The sequence below is a fragment of the Panthera onca genome, chromosome B3 (assembly GCF_046562875.1).
Source record: "Panthera onca isolate mPanOnc1 chromosome B3, mPanOnc1 haplotype 2, whole genome shotgun sequence".
NCBI classification, from domain to species: domain Eukaryota; kingdom Metazoa; phylum Chordata; class Mammalia; order Carnivora; family Felidae; genus Panthera; species Panthera onca.
Window position 1 is genome coordinate 54,189,937 of NC_138344.1, and position 19,600 is coordinate 54,209,536.

The following is a 19,600-nucleotide window of genomic DNA, read 5'->3' on the forward strand; positions in this document are numbered from 1 at the left end:
CGGGGTTAGAGGGGGAAGTCCCGCCTTAGCCTCTCGGGTTGTGGGCGGTGTAGCCTCTCTGCTAGAGAGACAGGATCCCAGGGCAGTGAGGCCCGCTCGGTGAGGCTGAGCTTCACATCCTGCCGGCCGAGTTTCCTGCTTAAGTGGCACGCGGTTCTGGAAGTGTACTCTCAAGGTGTAGTTGCAGTGAGTTGTGAAAAATGCTGATCCCACGGGACACTTTTCCATTTTTCCAATTCCAAAAATATTTTAGTCCTGAGAGAACTTGGTTCTGTTACGTTTTTATGGCTATGTCAAGATGAGTACTTCGTGCGGTGCGTAGTAATGAAAGCTCTTAGAAACATTGTGTGTACCTTGATGGTTTGGTTCTCTTGAAAACTACACACCACTCTTTGTGTACTCTTCCATTTTGGAATTAAGCATAATATGTGGGTGGATTATTAAACCACGTTTCCTTACGCCACCCCAAAGAAAATGCCAACCAATTGTGAGATTGAGAAACACAATGGCCAGATATTAAGCATTGTATTTATTGAGTACTTTGAATTTAGCATGTGAGAGGTAAAGGACAGAACCTTGCGCTAGACGAGCTTAGGACATCAAGTTAAAACCTGGGTAGTACAGAAAACACAATGTGACTAATAAATTGTAGTAATTTTACAAGAGCTCAGAATGGAGTGGTCAACAAAGGCTCATTGGTTGGACTTGAGTAAGGCCTTGAAGAATGATTATGGCTTAAGAGCAGTGCTTTTCAAGGGGAATGTGTGGGACCCATTGGTGGAAGTCCCATTTATAAGCAAGGAAATGTAGTGAGTCACAGCTACGTGTTTTTAAAATTTTTATTAATTTTTTAAGTAAGTTCTAGGCCCAGTGTGGGACTTGAACTCATGACCCTGAGAGCTGTAGTTGCAGGCTCCCCTGACACAGCCAGCCAGGCACCCCAAAACTATACATTTAAAAAAATGAAATAGTATACTGTGGAAATGGCAGCACATGGCACTTGGTGAAGTATTATTTCATGGAGTTTTAAATTGCAGACAGTCCCTGGTATAACTTGGGATTTTTCGACCTTATAATGGTGTGAATTCAGTATGCATTCGGTAGAAACCAAACTTTGAGTTTTAACTTGATATTTTCCTGAGCTACCCATATGTCATATGAAATTCTCTTGTGGGCAGCCACATCAGCCAGGCCATCACAAGGGTTAACAATCAGTACACTTACAACCATTCTGTTTGTCACTTTCAGTACAGTATTCAATTATATGGGATATTCGATACTTCATTATGAAATAGGCTTTGTGTTAGATGATTTTGCCCAGCTCTAGGCTAATGTAAGCATTCTAAGCACATTTACGGTAGCTAGTCTATGATGTTTGGTAGGTTGGGTGTATTAAATACATTTTCAACTTAACCATGGGTTTATCGAAACTTAACCCCATCATAAGAAAGACCTCTGTGTGGGTGCGTGCATTTATAAAATGTATGTCTTCTTGTGCATTTCTCTTTAAAAAGTTTGAAAGCCACTGCTTTAGGAGGAAAGATGAACTTCCTGGGTGAAAAAAGTTAACAATAGCAAAGTCTCCAAGCCAAGAATAAATAATTCATGCCTTTTTCTTCTTTAACTGCTTTAGTTCAGGTGCTCAGGTTAAAAAAAGCAAATGATACTGTTTATTCATTGAAGTGATGTGAGTATTGGGTTACTTGTGCTCTGTAATACATTAGTCCAAAACATGACTTAAAACAACTTTTTTATTGTGTTCATGGATTGTGTGTTCAGCACGGCACAGAGAGTCAGCTTTTCTCTGATAACTCAGCTCGGAAGTCTATGAATGCTAGCAGAAATCCTGTGTGTAAGACTCTCCATGTGGCCTGAACTTCCTCACAGTATGGCAGCTGCATAATCAGACTTCTGAGGGCTCCACAGTCCAGCATTGCCATGAACAAGGCAGAAACTACATGTTCTTTTCTGACCCAGTATCAAAGAGTAACACAGTGTCACTTCTTACACATTATTTTGGTTATAAGTGTGTCTTAAAACCTGTCCAGATTATAGGAAAGGGGACATAGATAGATACCACTTCTCAAAAGATTGTCAAGGAAATTGTGGCCATTTTTTTTTAAACCACCATGATGAATTTACTACTGTCACAGAAAACCCCAACATTTCAGGGGTTTGATACAATAAATTTTTATTTCTCACAGGAAATTCAGATGTTACTAGTCAGATGAAACATTAGACTCAAGGATTCAGGTTGTTTCTTGTGTTCTTTTGTTTAATTTTTACTGGTTCTACTATCTCCTAAGACTTGAGTCCACAGCTCATCTGACAAGAAAGAAAGCATGTTGAATCATACCAAAAGTTTTAGAGGTCATCCCTAAAAACTGGCATATATCACTTTGCCCACATATCAAAGATCCCTCCCCTTCCCACTTTACTGCATGTGAGCTTGGGAACTGTAGAGAAACATACACATGTTGGTAAGCACTAACAGTTGACATATTCTAGGTTTTTCACCAAAGCCTGGTAGTTCCCAACCCCTGCATTCTATTCTCAGTTCTCTCAAAAGGAAAATTCTTTCAAGACTTTTTAATAATTCTTTCGTTATTTACTGCATATGTCATAATATATTACAGTGTTTTGATTTTTTCAATTTCAGACATTTTCCATTGACTTTCTTCTAAGGAAGTCAATGATAAAGCTCTTTTATAACACCACCCCCAGGTACAAGAACATTCCTTCTCTCTCTACCTGTACACGTTCTTATCCCCTCATCTCTCAATGTAGTAATATCTCAATTTTTGTTTAAATTCACATTTGTAAATATCATTCAACCCTGAGCCACATATGATCACGTTAACTTTTAATACAACCTTTTACTTTCTTTTGTTTAATAATAGCCAAATTGTTGTGTAGTTATTGGTAATCTGTTCTCAGACATTCTGCCAAAGTCGTAAAGCATTATAATCAAATATAGCAATTAAAATATTTCAATCTAGCAGATCATTTTTTCCTCCCATATACATTTTCCTTTCATTTTTTAAATTCATTTCTACTAAGGGTTTATTTTTTTCATCTTTTAAAAGACAAACTTTTGGTTTGTTGATTTCTCTGTTTTCATATTTTTATTTCATTGGTTTCTGCTCATACCTTTCATACCTTTTTCTATTTATTTAAAAAAATTTTTTAATGTTTATTTATTTTTGAGAGGGAGAGAGACAAAGTGTGAGGAGGGGAGGGGCAGAGAGAGACACAGAATGTGAAGCAGGCTCGAGGCTCTGAGCTGTCAGAACAGAGGTCGAAGCGGGGGCTCAAACCCACAGACCATGAGATTATGACCTGAGCCGAAGTTGGATGCTTAGCCAACTGAGCCACCCAGATGCCCCATCGACTGTGTTTTCTTTTGATTATAGGTCCCATTTTACTTCTTGTTTGTACATCTTCAATTGTTTTATTGTATATTAGACATTATGTGGGAAAAATTATAGAGGATGAAGTATAATTTAGCACAAGCCTTTTTATCTCCTTGACATTCAAAGTGAGATACTGATCTTTTGATTCCTCCTAGACTTGAGTTGAACTTTACTTTTGCTTTAATTGGATTGAAGTTCACCTGTGTCTAACCCAACTTCCAACTTCCTTCTTCATAGCCAACTCTTATATCTTGTCAATATTCAATTGGGAGAAGTTGGAACTGATTTTTTTTTTTTTTACATTTTTGCTTCACCTTTGAAGTCAACTCTGTCAGGGCCCCGAAGCCCAAGTAATGTTAAGAATGTGTTGGCCTCTTTAAGTCCTCTATCTTTCCATCCCCTCCTGGACTGCTGCTTTTTTGATAAAACTCAGAAGGGAGGCATAGGGTCTGGGAAGGGATTGTTTGTCTGAGTCATTTGTTTTTGTATTTAGGTGTCTTTCAGGCTCCAGTTTGTTCCTTCAGCTCATGCAGATGCTTAAGGTCCAGCTGATTTCTCTTCATCTCTGCAAAGTTCCTGCACCATGGCAGACCAACAGTTCCCTCAATGGATGGTTAAAGATCACTGCCGGGTAAGGAAACTGACACAGCTTTATGCTCACTTATAAAGGGGATTTTTTTTTTTTAAATTTCTGGTCATCCAGGCTTCCAGGTAGAAAGGCTTCATGGGCTTGCAATTGCACAGGCCCTCATGATTAGATGGACCCTACACTTGCTTTAATGGTCTGATATTACCATCTTAAAATTCTTAATAATTTTTGAACAAGGGGCTCTGCATTTTCCAAATTATGTAGCCCATACTGCTTACTAGCACCCACTACTCTTCACTAACCTCATAGAAAAGTGAGATTTTTATTTTGTCTGGGTTTCCCTTGTTGTTACCAGGGAAGCATAGGTGTTTTGCATCCTTCTACATTCTACTTAGAGCAGAAGTCCATTTAATTTATGCCTGCCTTTTTTAACACTAACCTTAGAGAACTTTGGAATTTTATATTGAAATTAGCTGGAACTTGTGTGAGTTTTACTTCCTTAACTTATTTTTCTAATTTTCTTTAATTGGAATGTATTATTTTCCAATACAAGTAGGTAAAGAAGTTATGTATGTATGTGTGTATACATACACACACACACACACACATATGCACGCACAATGGAATATTATGCAGCCATAAAAAGGATGAGATATTGCCATTTACAACAATGCAGATGGACCTAAAGTGTAATAAAGTGAAATAAATTAGAGAAAGACAAATACGATATAATTTCAGTTATATGTAGAATCTAAAAAGCAAAACAAATGATTAAACAAAAGCAGAAAGAGAACTTTAAATACAGAGAAAAAACTGATGGTTGCTGGAGTTAAAGGGATGTGCAAAATGGGTGAAGAAGAATGGGAGATACAGGCTTCCAGTTGTAGAATGAATAAGCTGCAGGAATAAAAGGTACAACATAGAGAATATAGTCAATGATGTTATAATAGTGTTGTATGGTGACAAATGGTAGCTGTACTTCAGGTGAGCACAGCGTAGAGTTGTTGAATCACCATGTTGTACACCTGAAACTAATGTAATGCATGTCAACTCTTCTCAAGAAAAAGAAATGAAGAAATGAAGGAAGAAAGAAAAGAAAAGAGGAAAGAAAAGAAAAGGGGCGCCTGGGCCACTCAGTCGGTTAAGCGTCTGACTCTACTTCAGCTCAGGTCATGATCTCACAGTTTGTGAGTTCAAACCCCACATGAGTCTCTGTGCTAACAGTGTGGAGCCTGCTTGGGATTCTGCCTCTCTCTCTCTCTGCCCCTCCCCTGCTTGCTCTCTATGTCTCTCTCAAAATAAATTAAAAAAAAAAAGAATTTTTAAAACAGAAATATGGGGATTTTTTTAGTGCTTTGTACTAGAAGTGGTTTGATAGCCATTATAAGAAAAAGGCAACATTTAAGTTGTTCTAATTAGCTTCTTTATATTTCATACATTTCAAAATATACTGATAGCTTTCTTCTAGATGACTACTACATTCACTCTCTCTGAAGATATTGTATCCCTAACATTTTTTTTTTTGTCTCTAAGCATTCTGTGCGTACTATCTCTCTTATTTCTTACCCTTCTCAATCTAGAGTCCCATGTTTTCCATTAAATTTTTGTGACAGCTCAATGCAGCTTTGCTTCTGAACGCTTCTTTTTGTAACGATTGTCACATATACCTTTTATTTTGTTATTATCTGTTATGTATTTGTTTATATTCACCATATTTCAAACAGTATTAGAGAATGAAATATTCTCTTAAACCTCAAAAGTGTAGCTATTTTTACAAAACTATGGTGATTTTGTAATCTTTATCATTTTATATATGTGAAATATGTTATGGTAAATTAAAATGTGCTGCAATCTTTTCAGACATGCCATCATCAGACCATTAGGATATTGTATTAGGATATTCTGAATTCCTCTTATTTTTGCCTTCTTCTAATGGGTTTTTCATTCTCTAGAAATGGTCATATTATTGTTCTGAATAAATACCCATTTTTCTGATATCTATTTACTCATTTATTCATTAATTTATACACATTGCAAGTACTTATTGTGTACTAATCCTGAGTGAATCATCGTATGAAATTTTGACAATTCAGCAGTGACTTATACCATAGTTTCTATCCTCATATAGATACAAATCTACTATGTGTTACTGAAGAGAATCTTTTGGGGAACAAGGAGGACTTCCTAGAACAAGTGACTTTTAATTTGATATTTAAAATAAGATCAAGAAGGGATTGGACAGAGAAGGTTTGGAACAGGGAGCCTTCCAAGCAGAAGTAAGAATGTGTACAGTCTCTAAGGCAAAGAAGAACAAGATGTGGTCCTGATTAAAATTAATTTGTCTAATGAAAGAATATGTTTTCAACTTATGAGGAAACTACTAATAAAATCGGACTATTACTTATTACATGGAAATATCCAAACATTTAAGTTACTTTCACCATGTCACTAGTGTGGCCTTTTATTAAATACTTCATCAGCAAGAGAGGCAAGTTAATATATTTTTGGCTTTGGATTTATTGTAGACACCATCCAACATAGCCCAAAATATCTTGGAACTCTTGTAGGAATTTGAAATTAGGACATTCAACAGGATTAATGTGGAGTTTTTTCCCTAGAAGCAATATATAAGAAGGAAGCCTTTTACAGAATTTGGTTTGGAGGCTCAGAATTTAAACATTGATCTCTGTTCCTTTTCAAAGTGCAGGGACTTTACAAAGTGAATATTTTACAATGCCTTATGGCTCTGAAAATTATAACTTAAGTCCAGGAGCATCATTTATTTAAGCAAATTATGTGTAAACATCATAAACAGTGTTAATTTATGTTGAGTTTGTTAGTTAGCAATATTTACATTAATTAGCAATGTTGATTTTCCTTCATTAGAAAATGCATAAACCTCCAATGAACATTGAAGAATTCTTAAAGTTTCAAAATTGGGTAAGTAGTACATCTATTTCATGTGCCATTACATCTTTTAAAACATCAGTTGTGAAGATATGGAAGGCTTAAGAAAAGACTGAGAATAGAAATTCAAAAAAACTACATTTCAATGTGGGAAATACTTATAAATATTTATCTCCTTTCAGTAGGCTCTATCTTGTAGCCTTGTCAATATTCTATTCTCTTTTTGACTTTGAGAAAATTTTAGATCTGTATCCCATCAGAAGGATGATACAAACGTTTCTATATAATTTTGCTAATATGTTTGTTTTGAACATTTACACCTTAAAGAATATCTGATAATTATTCGTACTTCCCTCATTTATCCATGTACCACAGTTTAGACTCACAGGTAATTTGCAGGGGTGGTGTATCAGTTTCTTTGATTGTTGAATCAGGGTGAAATATTCAAAACTGTGTTTTCATGTTGAAAGCTCCTGTTTCCATTGTTAACATTTAAGTACTGACTTCTGGAGTTATTGGGCTTGCTACAAGTTTTCCCTTGGGTCTGTTTACTCGTGAGTCTGAAAATCAGGTTTGTTTTGCATTGGAGAGTGTCAAGGACTAGGATAAAGATGTTAGTGTGGAAAACAGAGAGAAAGGAGACTTTTTAAAATGAGGTGTGTACATACTTTGAGTAATTTGGACTGAATAATTTGTACCTATTTATAAACAGAATTTGCTATACTAAATTTGCAACTAAACTGTTGAGAATAGAATTGCAAAAATACCTATATTTTTAACATCTATTTTCAATTCTTTGTTTAAATAAGTTTTTTTTAAATGTTTTAGAAAATCACTGAATTCCCTTTAGGAGCAAATAGAATATGAAGATATTCCTAGTTTCCAAGAGTTTATTTCAGTCACTGTAGCAGAGCCAAATATTTTAAACTATTATTAGACAAACTTTTTGCAACTACAGTAAAACCTTGGTTTGCAAGCATAATTCACTCTGAAAACATGCTTATAATCCAAAGCACTTGTATATCAGAGCAAATTTTGCCATAAGAAATAATGGAAACTCAGATGATTCTTTCCACAACCTGAAATACTCATATAAAAATGATTACAATACTGTAATATAATACAAGATAATAAAAAATACAAAGTATAAAGAAAAATAAGCAAATTAACCTGCACTTACCTTAGAAAACCTTTGTGGCTAGTGTAAGGGAGACAAGAGAGGAGGGTTATTGTGTCGGACAGCCTTCACTATCACTAACGGAATCACTGCTATCTATTGTCTCAATGGCATCTTTTTCTTTTTGTGCAACTTTAACAAGGAACCTATCCAACGACACTTGATTTTGTCTCCTTTTGAGGATTTTGCAGAAATGTGACATTGCATTGTCATTAAACAGATTCATCACTTGCACTGCTACAACCTTATTTGGCTGGTGCTTTTCTACAAAATTTTGCACTGTTTCCCACATTTACACATCTCCCTAATCTCAATTGAAGTGAGGGATTCCTCCACCTGTTTCTCCTCTTCCTCTGCAGCCGAGATGCAGATGTAGACTTCTAAAATTGTGCAACTTCAGCTACTCATGTACCTTGTTCATACTTCTCCATGATTTCCTTAATTTATACTGGAATCACCTCCTTCTTACCACCTTTCTTTTCAACCTTTTTCTGTACAAGGGCCATTGTATACACTTGCACGGGTGTTGACTATAGTACAGTATTGAATTCTTCTCATATACTGAATTCAATGTAAGAGGCAATAAGGCAGAGGAAAGGATCTATATCTGCAGGCAGCCTGACCTAGAAAGAAGCAAAGCATTCCTAAGCTTACTTTTGTATGGAAAAGCAAAGGACTGTCCAAAGGTGCTTTGAAGTGACAAAAATATACTAGTGCCAGTTGTGGGCACCTTCCAACATTCTGAAAAAATCACTGATTTCTGCCAGATACCACAACCTGAGACTGAGCAATCCAAGCATGGGAGACAATCACCCACAATTCCACAGTGAGAGAGAGAGAGAGAGAGAAAGAAAGAGAGAGAGAGAGATGGAAGAACCATAGGCTCAGTTGTGATCATGTGACGTTTGGGGTCATGTACTACTCATATTGCAAGACATCGCTCATTTATCAAGTTAAAATTTATTAGAAATGTTTGCTCATCTTGTGGAACACTCACAGAACAAGTTACTCACAAGCCAAGGTTTTACTGTATTTCGATTTAAATAATGATGGAAACGTGCTATAGCCTAATCACAATGTTTGGGGTCTTTTTAATGCCAAGGGAGAAAGGATTATAGTTAAACCAAAATCAGCAAATAATTATGGAGATATTTGGACTATACCATCATATATGCTTAAAGATCTATGATTTCAGATGAAAATTTCTAATTACTTGAGTTGGAAAATGCATAATCACTCTGCTTAAATTAAGAATAATGCTAATCAGGGGTGCCTGGGTGGCTCAGTCGGTTAAGCGTCCGACTTCGGGTCAGGTCATGATCTCACAGTTTGTGAGTTCAAGCCCCGCATTGGACTCTGTGCTGACAGTTCAGAGCCTGGAGCCTGCTTTGGATTTTGTGTCTCCTTCTATCTCTGGCCTTCCCCCACTTGTGTTCTGTCTCTCTCTATCTCTCAAAAATAAATAAATGTAAAAAAAAAAAAAAAGAATACTAATCAAATCAAGATGACAGGTTTATGCCAGCCCTTTACCAAAGATAGAATAAAATAAAAATCAGAGCAAATGTTTTATTAATGGCATGTAAGAAGCACTGTCCTTGTATCCAAAGGCCAGCGTTTATATTGATAGCTTTCAATTTTTATCATATGGCATTTGATAAAGTAACGTATATCTATTTGTACTGTTTTATCACTTATGGATTTATCTGTAAAGTTGTTCTTGTTGTCTCGATTTCCCAACCAAATACTTGTAATCTGTAGTTATTTTTTTTCAAGACATGACTATGTCTATGCATTGCCATACTATTGAATATTTGAAAGCATCCAGGAATAAAATGACTGGATATTTAATTTCTTATTTGCTGGACAAAACTTTTGTCTTATAGGCAATCATAAGAAAGTAATAACTTCCTCAAATTCATTTAAGAAATATTTTTGAGTGCCTATTACAATTAGAATATACTAGTGAATAAAAAGAGGCAAAGATCCCTGCCTTCATGGAACTGCTTTTTTTTTTTTTAGAATTGAAGCATATGATAAACAAGCAAATGAATAAAACAAAACAGAAATTAAAATATATTCTAAACTGCTTATGGCCTCCTGGAAAGCCTATCTATTAATTTCCCTCTAAAATATAAAAGCAAAGGTGTGTATCTGCATAGTGGTGTAGTGGTTAAGGACAGAGACTCTGGTGTCAGATTGCCTGTGTTCAGATCCCAGCTCCACTCCTAGCTAGCAGCAGACCAGTACCTGGAACCTACATGTTAGCTGTTAGTTTCTCATGTCTTATCACTTATCTTTCATCGCATCATCTAAAGATGTCTCATTTTGGCCGATTCCTACCATTTTTATTTTTCTTTTGTAATTTTAATATTTTGTACCTTCTACTCCTGTCTTTCCCCTCTTCCTATTTCTTGTTCTAGTTCTGTGTACTTTTTTTACCTTCGGTCATTTCTCATTTATCTATTTGATCAATTCCCACATTCTCTTCCTGCTTCTTTCCCCTTTACTCCATCACCATTCTGTTTCTATTTTTATTTTTATAAAAATATTTTTGTATTCTGTTTTTATAACAGCCTCTTGTTCCACTAGTGTTGCATTACTATCAATTCTTTGACTTATCCTGTTCATTCATTCATTAATGATTTTTATCCACTACCTACCAGATGCCAGGTATCGTTCTGGACCCTGGAAATACAACAATGAACAAAAAACAAAATACTCCTTGCCATCATGGAATTTACATCCCCCTCCTTCTGCACTGTTTCCCTTTAGTGTTACACTTTTTTAGTCCTTTTCAGTTCTTTAGGTACTCAAGAGTTGGTTTGAATTCTTTCCTTATTTACACATCACATTTGATCTTCACTGATGTTTATTTCTTACTCTGCGTCCTGTTTTTCTGCTTTCATGTGACTTTTATTTAGGAGTACTTTATGTCTGTATCAATTTTCATTAACAAGTCTGCTACACTTATAATCCATACCTAGAGGGTACTCAGATCCCTACTATGATTTTTCTCAGAAGATCAAAGGTACTTTATGATGGAATAATTATTTCAATCCCATTGTCTTTCTTTAGGGAACAACCTATTTATTTATCTGTTTGTCTGTTTATTCATCCATCCATCCATTCATTCTTTTTTTAAAGCTTAAGGAAAGAAGAGTTAAAAGTCAATTCTTCTAACCCTGGTCATTCTTCATATTTTTTACTCATTTTTGGAAACCTCAGCACTTTTTTTTAGGGCTTAGGACATGGGTGAAGAACTAATCATATGTTCAGTAAACAAAATCTCTTTTCAAACTTCAAGAGAGCCCTTCTGTCTAGCTACTAGGCTCCATCTCTAGTTGTGTACCAGTATGTTATATTCTGTGCCTCTGCCACTGCCAAAGTTTAATTGCAGTAACTAAACATATCAAGCACATAGCCGATTCTTGCTTCACTGACCTGTTAAATAAGATAAATGTCTTCCTGAAGTTATCACTGAAGACTATAGTGCTATAATGGAGAATTTAACTCTTTAGGGAACAGAAATTTCCAGTCCAATTCTTTTGTCTCTTTGGAATTGGAATACATTTGTTTTTAAATTAATATAATCACCGTGGACTCCGGATGCTTAAACCCTAGTAGTGTTGATTTTCTCTCTGCCAGTAACGACATCATTTTTGCCTGGCTGCTCTTCTGCCTGTTGGCTGCTAGTTGACTCCAGTTTACCTTCCCTAGGACTGGCCACAAAATTTACTTTCAGATGATACTCTATTCAAGGAGCAGGTGGTTGAAGGAAAAATAGAAAGGAATAATAAATGAAAGTATGAAGGAAATAATGATAGGAATATGAAAGGAATAATAAATGAAAGTATGAAAAATGAAATGAAAGAGGGGGAAAGGCAAGTATGATCTGCCACAAGATCACCATCTGGTATCCATTTAATCATGCAGCCACGAAGAAGCCAGTGAAAAATCAGGGCTTAGTTATGCATCACCTTACTCATGTTAATGTCTTTGGGACATCAGTCAATCCCCTGATTACCTTGGGAAAGTACAGAAGACAGAATCTTATATCAGGCTTATAGGATTACAGAATACTTTATTCACCTCATAATATACTTCAATATCTTGGGAACAAGGATTGTGATATCTCAAGTCTGGCATAAGGATACATTTTTCATTAAGGTTTGTGTATATTGTAAAATCTGGCAAATGCATTTCCATTTTAGTCTCTCCTCTCTCCCAAATCTCCCCTAACAATAGCAACACATGACCCCTAGGGACTGCGTTTTCAAATGTGGCTGTCATTCTGACTTGACAATGTTTGTTTCCAAGAATTGCATCCTGTGATTATATCTTATTCTTCCAAAGTCTTTGTACTTTTTGATACATAAGACCCAAATTTTAATGCAGGAAACTTCTCCAGGTGGTTGTGTCTTGTTTAAGATACAATATGTAGGAGTTGAGAGATGGCACTTAGGTATCTAAGTGTATTCTTTTTTCTAAAATGGTAGAGGGACATAGATACCTGTAGGAAAGTTTTCTAGAGTTAGAAGCTAGATATTATTCAAGTACCTGCTATTATTAGAGAGCATAATTTATAAATAAGACATGTATGATGGGTTCAGAAAGTCTTTAAAGGAAGAAAAAGGCAAGTGGATTAGACCAAGCTATTTAAAATTTTAAATAATTCCTGATCTGCAGACTTCATATTTATTCCCATTTAGCTAAAGTCCCAGAATATCTCACCCAAATTCCATTCAAGAGTTTATTCTCTGCAGATTTTCTACCATTGCAAAAAACATTCTTTTACTCATACACCTTTCTTAATGTAGGCCAACTTTTTTTGTTTTGCTATTAGTTGATTATAATTAAAAGATAATCTTGTATTTAGATTTGCAAATATTATTATGAAACTCCTTCCTTTCCCTTCATTTCCCTTTCTCTTCTTCCCTTACTGTCTTTCCTTTCCTGAGCAATTTAGTCCTGAAGCCACTTTGGGACCCAAACAAGGCAGATGTCCATATTGGCACTGGGGAGGAGGATGTACTGTGATGGCCCTGGGAAAGCTATCTGAATTCAACCATGGTGAGGAGGGTATACATGTGATGCCTAAGGTCCAAGGGAGTGAGATGATATCCACCTGTGGCTGGGGATGAGGAGTTTTTCCAGGGATGTATGGAAGTAGGCTGTGGCTTGGTATGAGAAGTCAGAGCTCAGGTAGGGGTAAGGAAGGTATCCCTGAAGAATTGGCAGCCTGGCATTGGACGTCAGAGTCTAAGCAGGATGAAAAGGGCATCTACATAGAAAAGAAGCTCCCAGTGAGAGGAGAGATTGGTTACCTGAAAAGATCGATCAAATAAGTACATATACCAAGGTTAATGGCAACTAGATTTTTCACTGTTGGAGGTGGTAATTGTACTATGGAAAGAAAGAAAACTAGAATGTTTGGAATTGGAATTCCATGTTTCACTGTGAACTCATGGTTTTAAATACAGTAGAACCTTGGTTTGTGAGCATAATTCATTCCAGAAACATGCTTGTAATCCAAAGCACTTGTATATCAAAGCAAATTTCCCCATAAGAAATAATGGAAACTCAGATGATTCATTCCACAACACAAAAATATTTATATAAAAGTGATTACAATACTGTAATATAATACAAAATAATAAAGAAAATACAAATGTAAAGAAAAATAAATGAATTAACCTGCACTTAACTTTGAAAACCTTCCTGGCTGGTGTGAGGGAGAGAGAGGAGGGTTATTGTGTAGGACAACTTTCTCTATTACTGATGGAATCACTGCTACCTACTGACTCAATGGAATCTTTTTCTGCATGGGGGCCATTGTGTATGCTCGCACAAATGTTGACTGCAGTACAATATTAATAAACTCTTATTATATACTATATGTAACTGGTAATAAGGCAGCAGAGGAAAGGGTCTATATTCTATATGTGCAGGCAGCCTGACCTAGAAAGAAGCAAAGAATTCCTAAGCTTACTCTTGTATGGAAAAGCAAAGGACTGTCCATAGGTGCTTTGAAGTGACAAAAAATACATGAGTGCCAGTTGTGGGCACCTTCCAACATTCTGAAAAATCAATGATTTCTGCCAAACACCGCAGCTTGGGACTGAGCATCAAAGCTCAGGAGACGATCACCTACAATCAGTGAGACAGAGAGAGAGAGAGAAGAACCATTGGCTCACTTGTGACCATGTGACTTTCAGGGTCATGTACTACTCGTATTGTAAGGCATCACTTGTTTATCAAGTTAAAATTTATTAGAAATTTTTGCTCATCTTGTGGAACACTCACAAAACGAGCTACTCGTAATCTAAGGTTTTATGGTACAAAGAGATCAAAAAAAGACTGGGGAATTTGTAGACTGAAGGAGACTAAAGACTTATGAAGCCTAAATGTAATACATGACACTGAACTAGATCCTTTTGCTATAAACAGCATTATTGGTTCAGTTGATAAGACTTGCACAGAGTCTGAGAATTAGGTAGGAATAATGTATGACTGCCAATTTCCTGAACTGATGGTTATATTTTGATTATCTAGGAGAATGTTTTTGTTTTTAGTAAATACACACTAATGTATTCGAGGAAGATGGGGCATCAGTCAAGTAAGCAACTTATTTTCAAATGATTCAGGAAATAAATTTTTTTGGTAAAACATTTGAAACTTCTAATCTTTTTGATTGTTTCATAGTTTCAAAAAATGCATTTAATAAAAAATTATGCTGTGTTGTGCAATATTTTTAACACCTGAAACTAACATAACATTGTATGTTAATCATATTTCAGTAATATAAAAAAAGATAATGCAATGGAATTGTCTCAATTTTAGCTCATTGATTTTGAATTCTATTATTTAAATTCATCAAAAATGATTTAGGTTGTATTCATTCACATTTTTTGCAGGATTATTGGCCAAGGGAAATCCATTTTGGAGACAGTGATAAATGGTTACACACTGTAAAGAAAATAAAAGAAGATAGTTCATTTACGTCAATTTATACACATCTGTGGAGAACTGTCCCTCGAATACATGATGCACTCATTACCATGGAGTCAAGATTAAGGGAATGTTCAATTCTTTTGAAAAACCATGCCTCTAAAATATTTGAGTGGAACAGCATAATTTATGAGACAAGTAAACTTTATTTCTTTATAATGGTAAAGTAATGGTCACTTTTGTGTGTCTGCATGTCTGTCTCTGTGTGTGCATTCTCATAAAGAATGAAATCCTAAGGTGTAAAATATCTAAAAACATAAAATTTATTTTATTTTAAAACTTCTTCATTTCAACATAGTTCAGTCAAGATTTTTAGTTGAACATGAACATGTGGATTTAATGGAAGTGTTGTTAGAACAAAGCCTAAAATAGTTGTGAACTTTGTTAAGCTAGAGTGGAGGTAGCAGAATAACAAGAAAACAGGGTTGCATCAACTCTGTGTTGGTACCAGAGACAAGCAAGGCAGCAAGGGTCAAAACATAAGAACAAAAACACCTAAAACCCAAAGTAAGGTGAGCTACATGAGCTGGGTTAGCTTGTAGGAAGTGTTCAGCATTCAGTAGTGAAAAACTACAGACTGAATGAAGAGCATATCTGCTAGTAATGATTGTTTTTACCTTTTTTCAGTATTTATATAATACTTTTTTATCTAGTTGTATTTCTTAATGCTTAGAGAGTAGCTTTAGGTACTAATGGTGATTCTTGTATTATTCTTTATTTAGTGGGCAAACTTTTCATAATACAATCCTTAAAAATGATAATATTGGTTTACTTACAAAGTCTTTTCTGTGTGTTAAATATATTTAATTAGTTATATTAGATATTTGACCTCCTTTTTTACATCTTGATTTGTCAAATTCTGACAATGTGTTTAATATACTATTAAATTCACTACTGTTTTAGTTTAAATTTTCTTACTGAGGGGCGCCTGGGTGGCGCAGTCGGTTAAGTGTCCGACTTCAGCCAGGTCACGATCTCGCGGTCCGTGAGTTCGAGCCCCGCGTCAGGCTCTGGGCTGATGGCTCGGAGCCTGGAGCCTGTTGCCGATTCTGTGTCTCCCTCTCTCTCTGCCCCTCCCCCGTTCATGCTCTGTCTCTCTCTGTCCCCCCCCAAAAAAAAAAAAAAAAAAAAAAGTTGAAAAAAAAATAAATTTTCTTACTGAATTTTTCATCATTTTTAGTGTTAAAAGTGTTTTTAATTATATAAGCTATATATATAGCTTGTATGTGTGTCTGTAATAGAGGGAGGTATAGAGAGAGAGTGAGCACAGGTGTACATTTTCAAAAAATATTTTATATTTTATGTATATTTTATATATACTCATTGTCCTCAATATGTAAATGTCTGAGCTTCAACTCAGGTCTAGGTTACCTGACTTCAAAGTAGTCCCCCATAATCTTTCACTGGGCCTTGCTCCAAAGTACTGTACTTTATTGAATTTAAGGTGACCATGAAATAACCAAATGTAAGTAGCTAAGCTATTTGAAAAACATGGGCTTATTCAGTGGGAAAGAACTGAGATAAAACTTTAGATTTAGGAGGAAGTACCAAAGACAAATTAGTTAGAACATGACATTTCTAAAAAAAGGAAACCTAATACAGTATTTGTACATTCAACTAAGGGTATGTGTGTCTAGCATTATGCTTATCAAAATAGCTAGTTGATCTCATTAACTAGTTTAATATGTAATTTCTTTAAAGTATTTAAATTTTATCTAATCATTCTTTTAAAGGTTCTAAAAGAAAATTGGAAAGATACAAGGCATTTCTAAGGAAGCACCATAAGAGAAAGAAGATAATGGTATGGATTTGTTTTCATCTTCCTTGAAAAATTATATTTTCACAGAAAATGTAATTACTGTAATTTCCTAGATAAGCACAGATAGCATTTTTAACATTTCCCTTTAGTCTTTTATTGCCTGTGTATCTGTTTATGGGTTTTTAAAATAGGTGGACTCATATTCTTCTTTACACTCAGTATTAGAGTGTTGGCATTTTTCACATTACTATGTTACTTGAAGACTTAATGTATACAATACAACCTCCAGCTATTTAATAATTTATAATAACCTACTTCACTATTATAATAGTGCAGATTCCATGTCAGTCCTCTTCCTTTAGAAAATATTAGCAATTATTTTTTATTACCTTTAGAATTGCTTTGTCAATTTTTGTTAAATCTCTTTGAGTGTCTGATTAGAATTATAATAGACTTCAAATGAACTTTTAGAAACCTAGTCCTTTTCAAAAATACATTCTAAAATTATATAATGTTACAGTCATGAAGACTTTAAGTGCCACCACTAGCCTACCCACCTCATTAAATTTTGTTTTTTAAATTTCAAAATTACTTTGTTTATTCCTGATTATGATTAAGGTAGTCATTTTAGAGAATCAGAAGAAATAGATAAGCAATAGAAAGGATAAGCGCTGTAATTCTATCATTTATCAGCAAATCACATGTATCTCACTATCTAGTTGTCACTTTCACCTTTCTTTTATTTTAAAAATAATTCAGAAAATTTGGATTAAATTATACATTTCTTGTGGCGCCTGGATGGCTCAGTTGGTTGAGCAACTGACTTCGGCTCAGGTCATGATCTCATGGTTTGTGAGTTCGAGCCCCGCGTCAGGCTCTGTGCCGACATCTCAGAGCCTGGAGCCTGCTTCTGATTCTGTGTCTCCCTCTCTCTCTGCCCCTCCCCCACTCATGTTCCGTCTCTCTCCGTCTCAGAAATAAATACACATAAAATTTTTTTTAATTATATATTTCTAATTCATTAAATGTATTATGAAATTTTCATCAATAAATATTTTTCTTCACCATATTAAGCATAAACTAATGTAATAGCTCTTTGGTTAGACACTTAAGTTAGTTTTCATTATTCAGTATTATTTACAAAGCTGCTCTGAACTTATTTGGAGCTAAAGATTGTGCTCATCTAGGATTATTTTCTTAAGATAAATTTCCAGAAGTGGAACCGCATGGGAAAAGAAATGTGAAAACCTAAGTGTTTTGATATGTATTGCCAAATTTTTCTCTACAAAAGTAGTACAATAGAGTTTGTGATTGATCCCTTACCCATTTCCTTGTCCACATTTAATACTATATCTTTGAATGTTTGCACAGTTGATTGGCATAAATGTTATCAATTGCATATGTTTTACTAATGAAGTTGATACTTCAGGTTTTTCTTAGCCTTTGTGTTTCTATTACTCTGAGTTGCCTATTTATGAACTTTGGCCATTTGGGGGGCTGTTCTTTTTTCATTTTTACAGCTGTTTGTGCTTTAAAAATGTTAACCCTTTCAGTAATATGTGTTATACATATTTATACCACTTTCTTTGTAGCTTTTTAGCCCAAAGAAGGTTTTTTTTTTTGGTCATATAGGATTTTTATATTTTTATGGATCTATAATTTTCTATTGAAGTTTTCTGCCTTTAGTGCCATAATATTTAAGAAGTCTTCCTTCATCACAAGATCATACATACCTTCACCTGTGTTCTGTTGTATCATTCTTACAGATAATTGTGTGTGTGTGCTTAATTCTTTAATTCGTCTCATGTTTATTTTTGTGTAAGGGAGTAAAACATAAGAATTTTGTTTTAGGTCATCAGTAAATTTGTGTGATTTTCTTCATATAAAGTCTAAACATCCCCTGTTAAATTTATTCTTAGGTATCTTAAGTTTTAATTACTAATGTCACTGAGATTTTTTTCCATTAGTTATTAAATGGGTTATTGTTGGTATATAGGAAATTATTTTTGGTATATGCATACTAGTCAATAGCGTTAGTGGTTTCTCATCTTGTCTTCAATTTAGAAAGAATGATAGTACTTTGCTATTAGGCATCATTTTAAATGTTTAGATAACAATGTTTTTTTACACAATAAAATTTATTTTTATTCCTAGTTTATTAAAGATATGTGTATGTGATGTTGATAGAGATCAGCTATAGCTATACATATCTCCTTGCTCAAATACTTGAAAAAGAATCTCCATGGTTTGAAAAGAGAGGAAGATAATCCACAGTGATGATAGCAGAAGCTACTTTCAACTTTTAATCTATGATTGCATTAGTAGCTTTTCAGAAGTTGAGCCATTCTTATATTCTAATATTCTCTTCTTCTATTCTTATATTCTTAGTGTATACTTTTTTATTACATTACTGGATTGGATTCGCTATTGTTTTGTGTGGATGTTTGCATGTGTGTTTGATAAGATATGATTTTCTTTTGGTTTTCATATGAAAATTACACTAATCCCAGAAAATGAGTTACTTAGCTATATTTCTCTTTCTAGTTTGTAAACTATAGAATATAGTAGTTATATTGGGATATCATTTGTTTTATAGATATATAGATATAGATTTAGGTATAGATAGAGATACAGATTTAGATATAGATTTAGATATCATTTGTCTTTTGGATGTTTGGCAAAAGTTGACTATGAACTTCTCTTTATTTAATTATTGTTTATATTTTGCAGGGGGATTAGGTAGGTTG

General features: G+C 34.7%; 1 protein-coding gene across 4 annotated transcripts in view; it reads left to right on the plus strand.

Moving 5' to 3' along the window:
* The first annotated feature begins 28 nt into the window (after positions 1-28).
* FAM227B (family with sequence similarity 227 member B) overlaps positions 29-19,600 on the plus strand; it is a 197,941-nt gene continuing 178,369 nt past the window's right edge. For 2 of the 4 annotated variants that reach the window (XM_081795874.1, XM_081795876.1), the window contains exons 1-5: positions 29-186; positions 3,907-4,044; positions 6,889-6,942; positions 15,001-15,232; positions 16,828-16,895. In XM_081795874.1, coding sequence (XP_081652000.1) covers positions 3,997-4,044; positions 6,889-6,942; positions 15,001-15,232; positions 16,828-16,895 — 402 coding nt within the window. In that variant the 5' untranslated portion in view covers positions 29-186; positions 3,907-3,996. The remainder of the gene's footprint in view (positions 187-3,906; positions 4,045-6,888; positions 6,943-15,000; positions 15,233-16,827; positions 16,896-19,600) is intronic. The other 2 variants (XM_081795875.1, XM_081795877.1) reach the window with 2 other exon arrangements.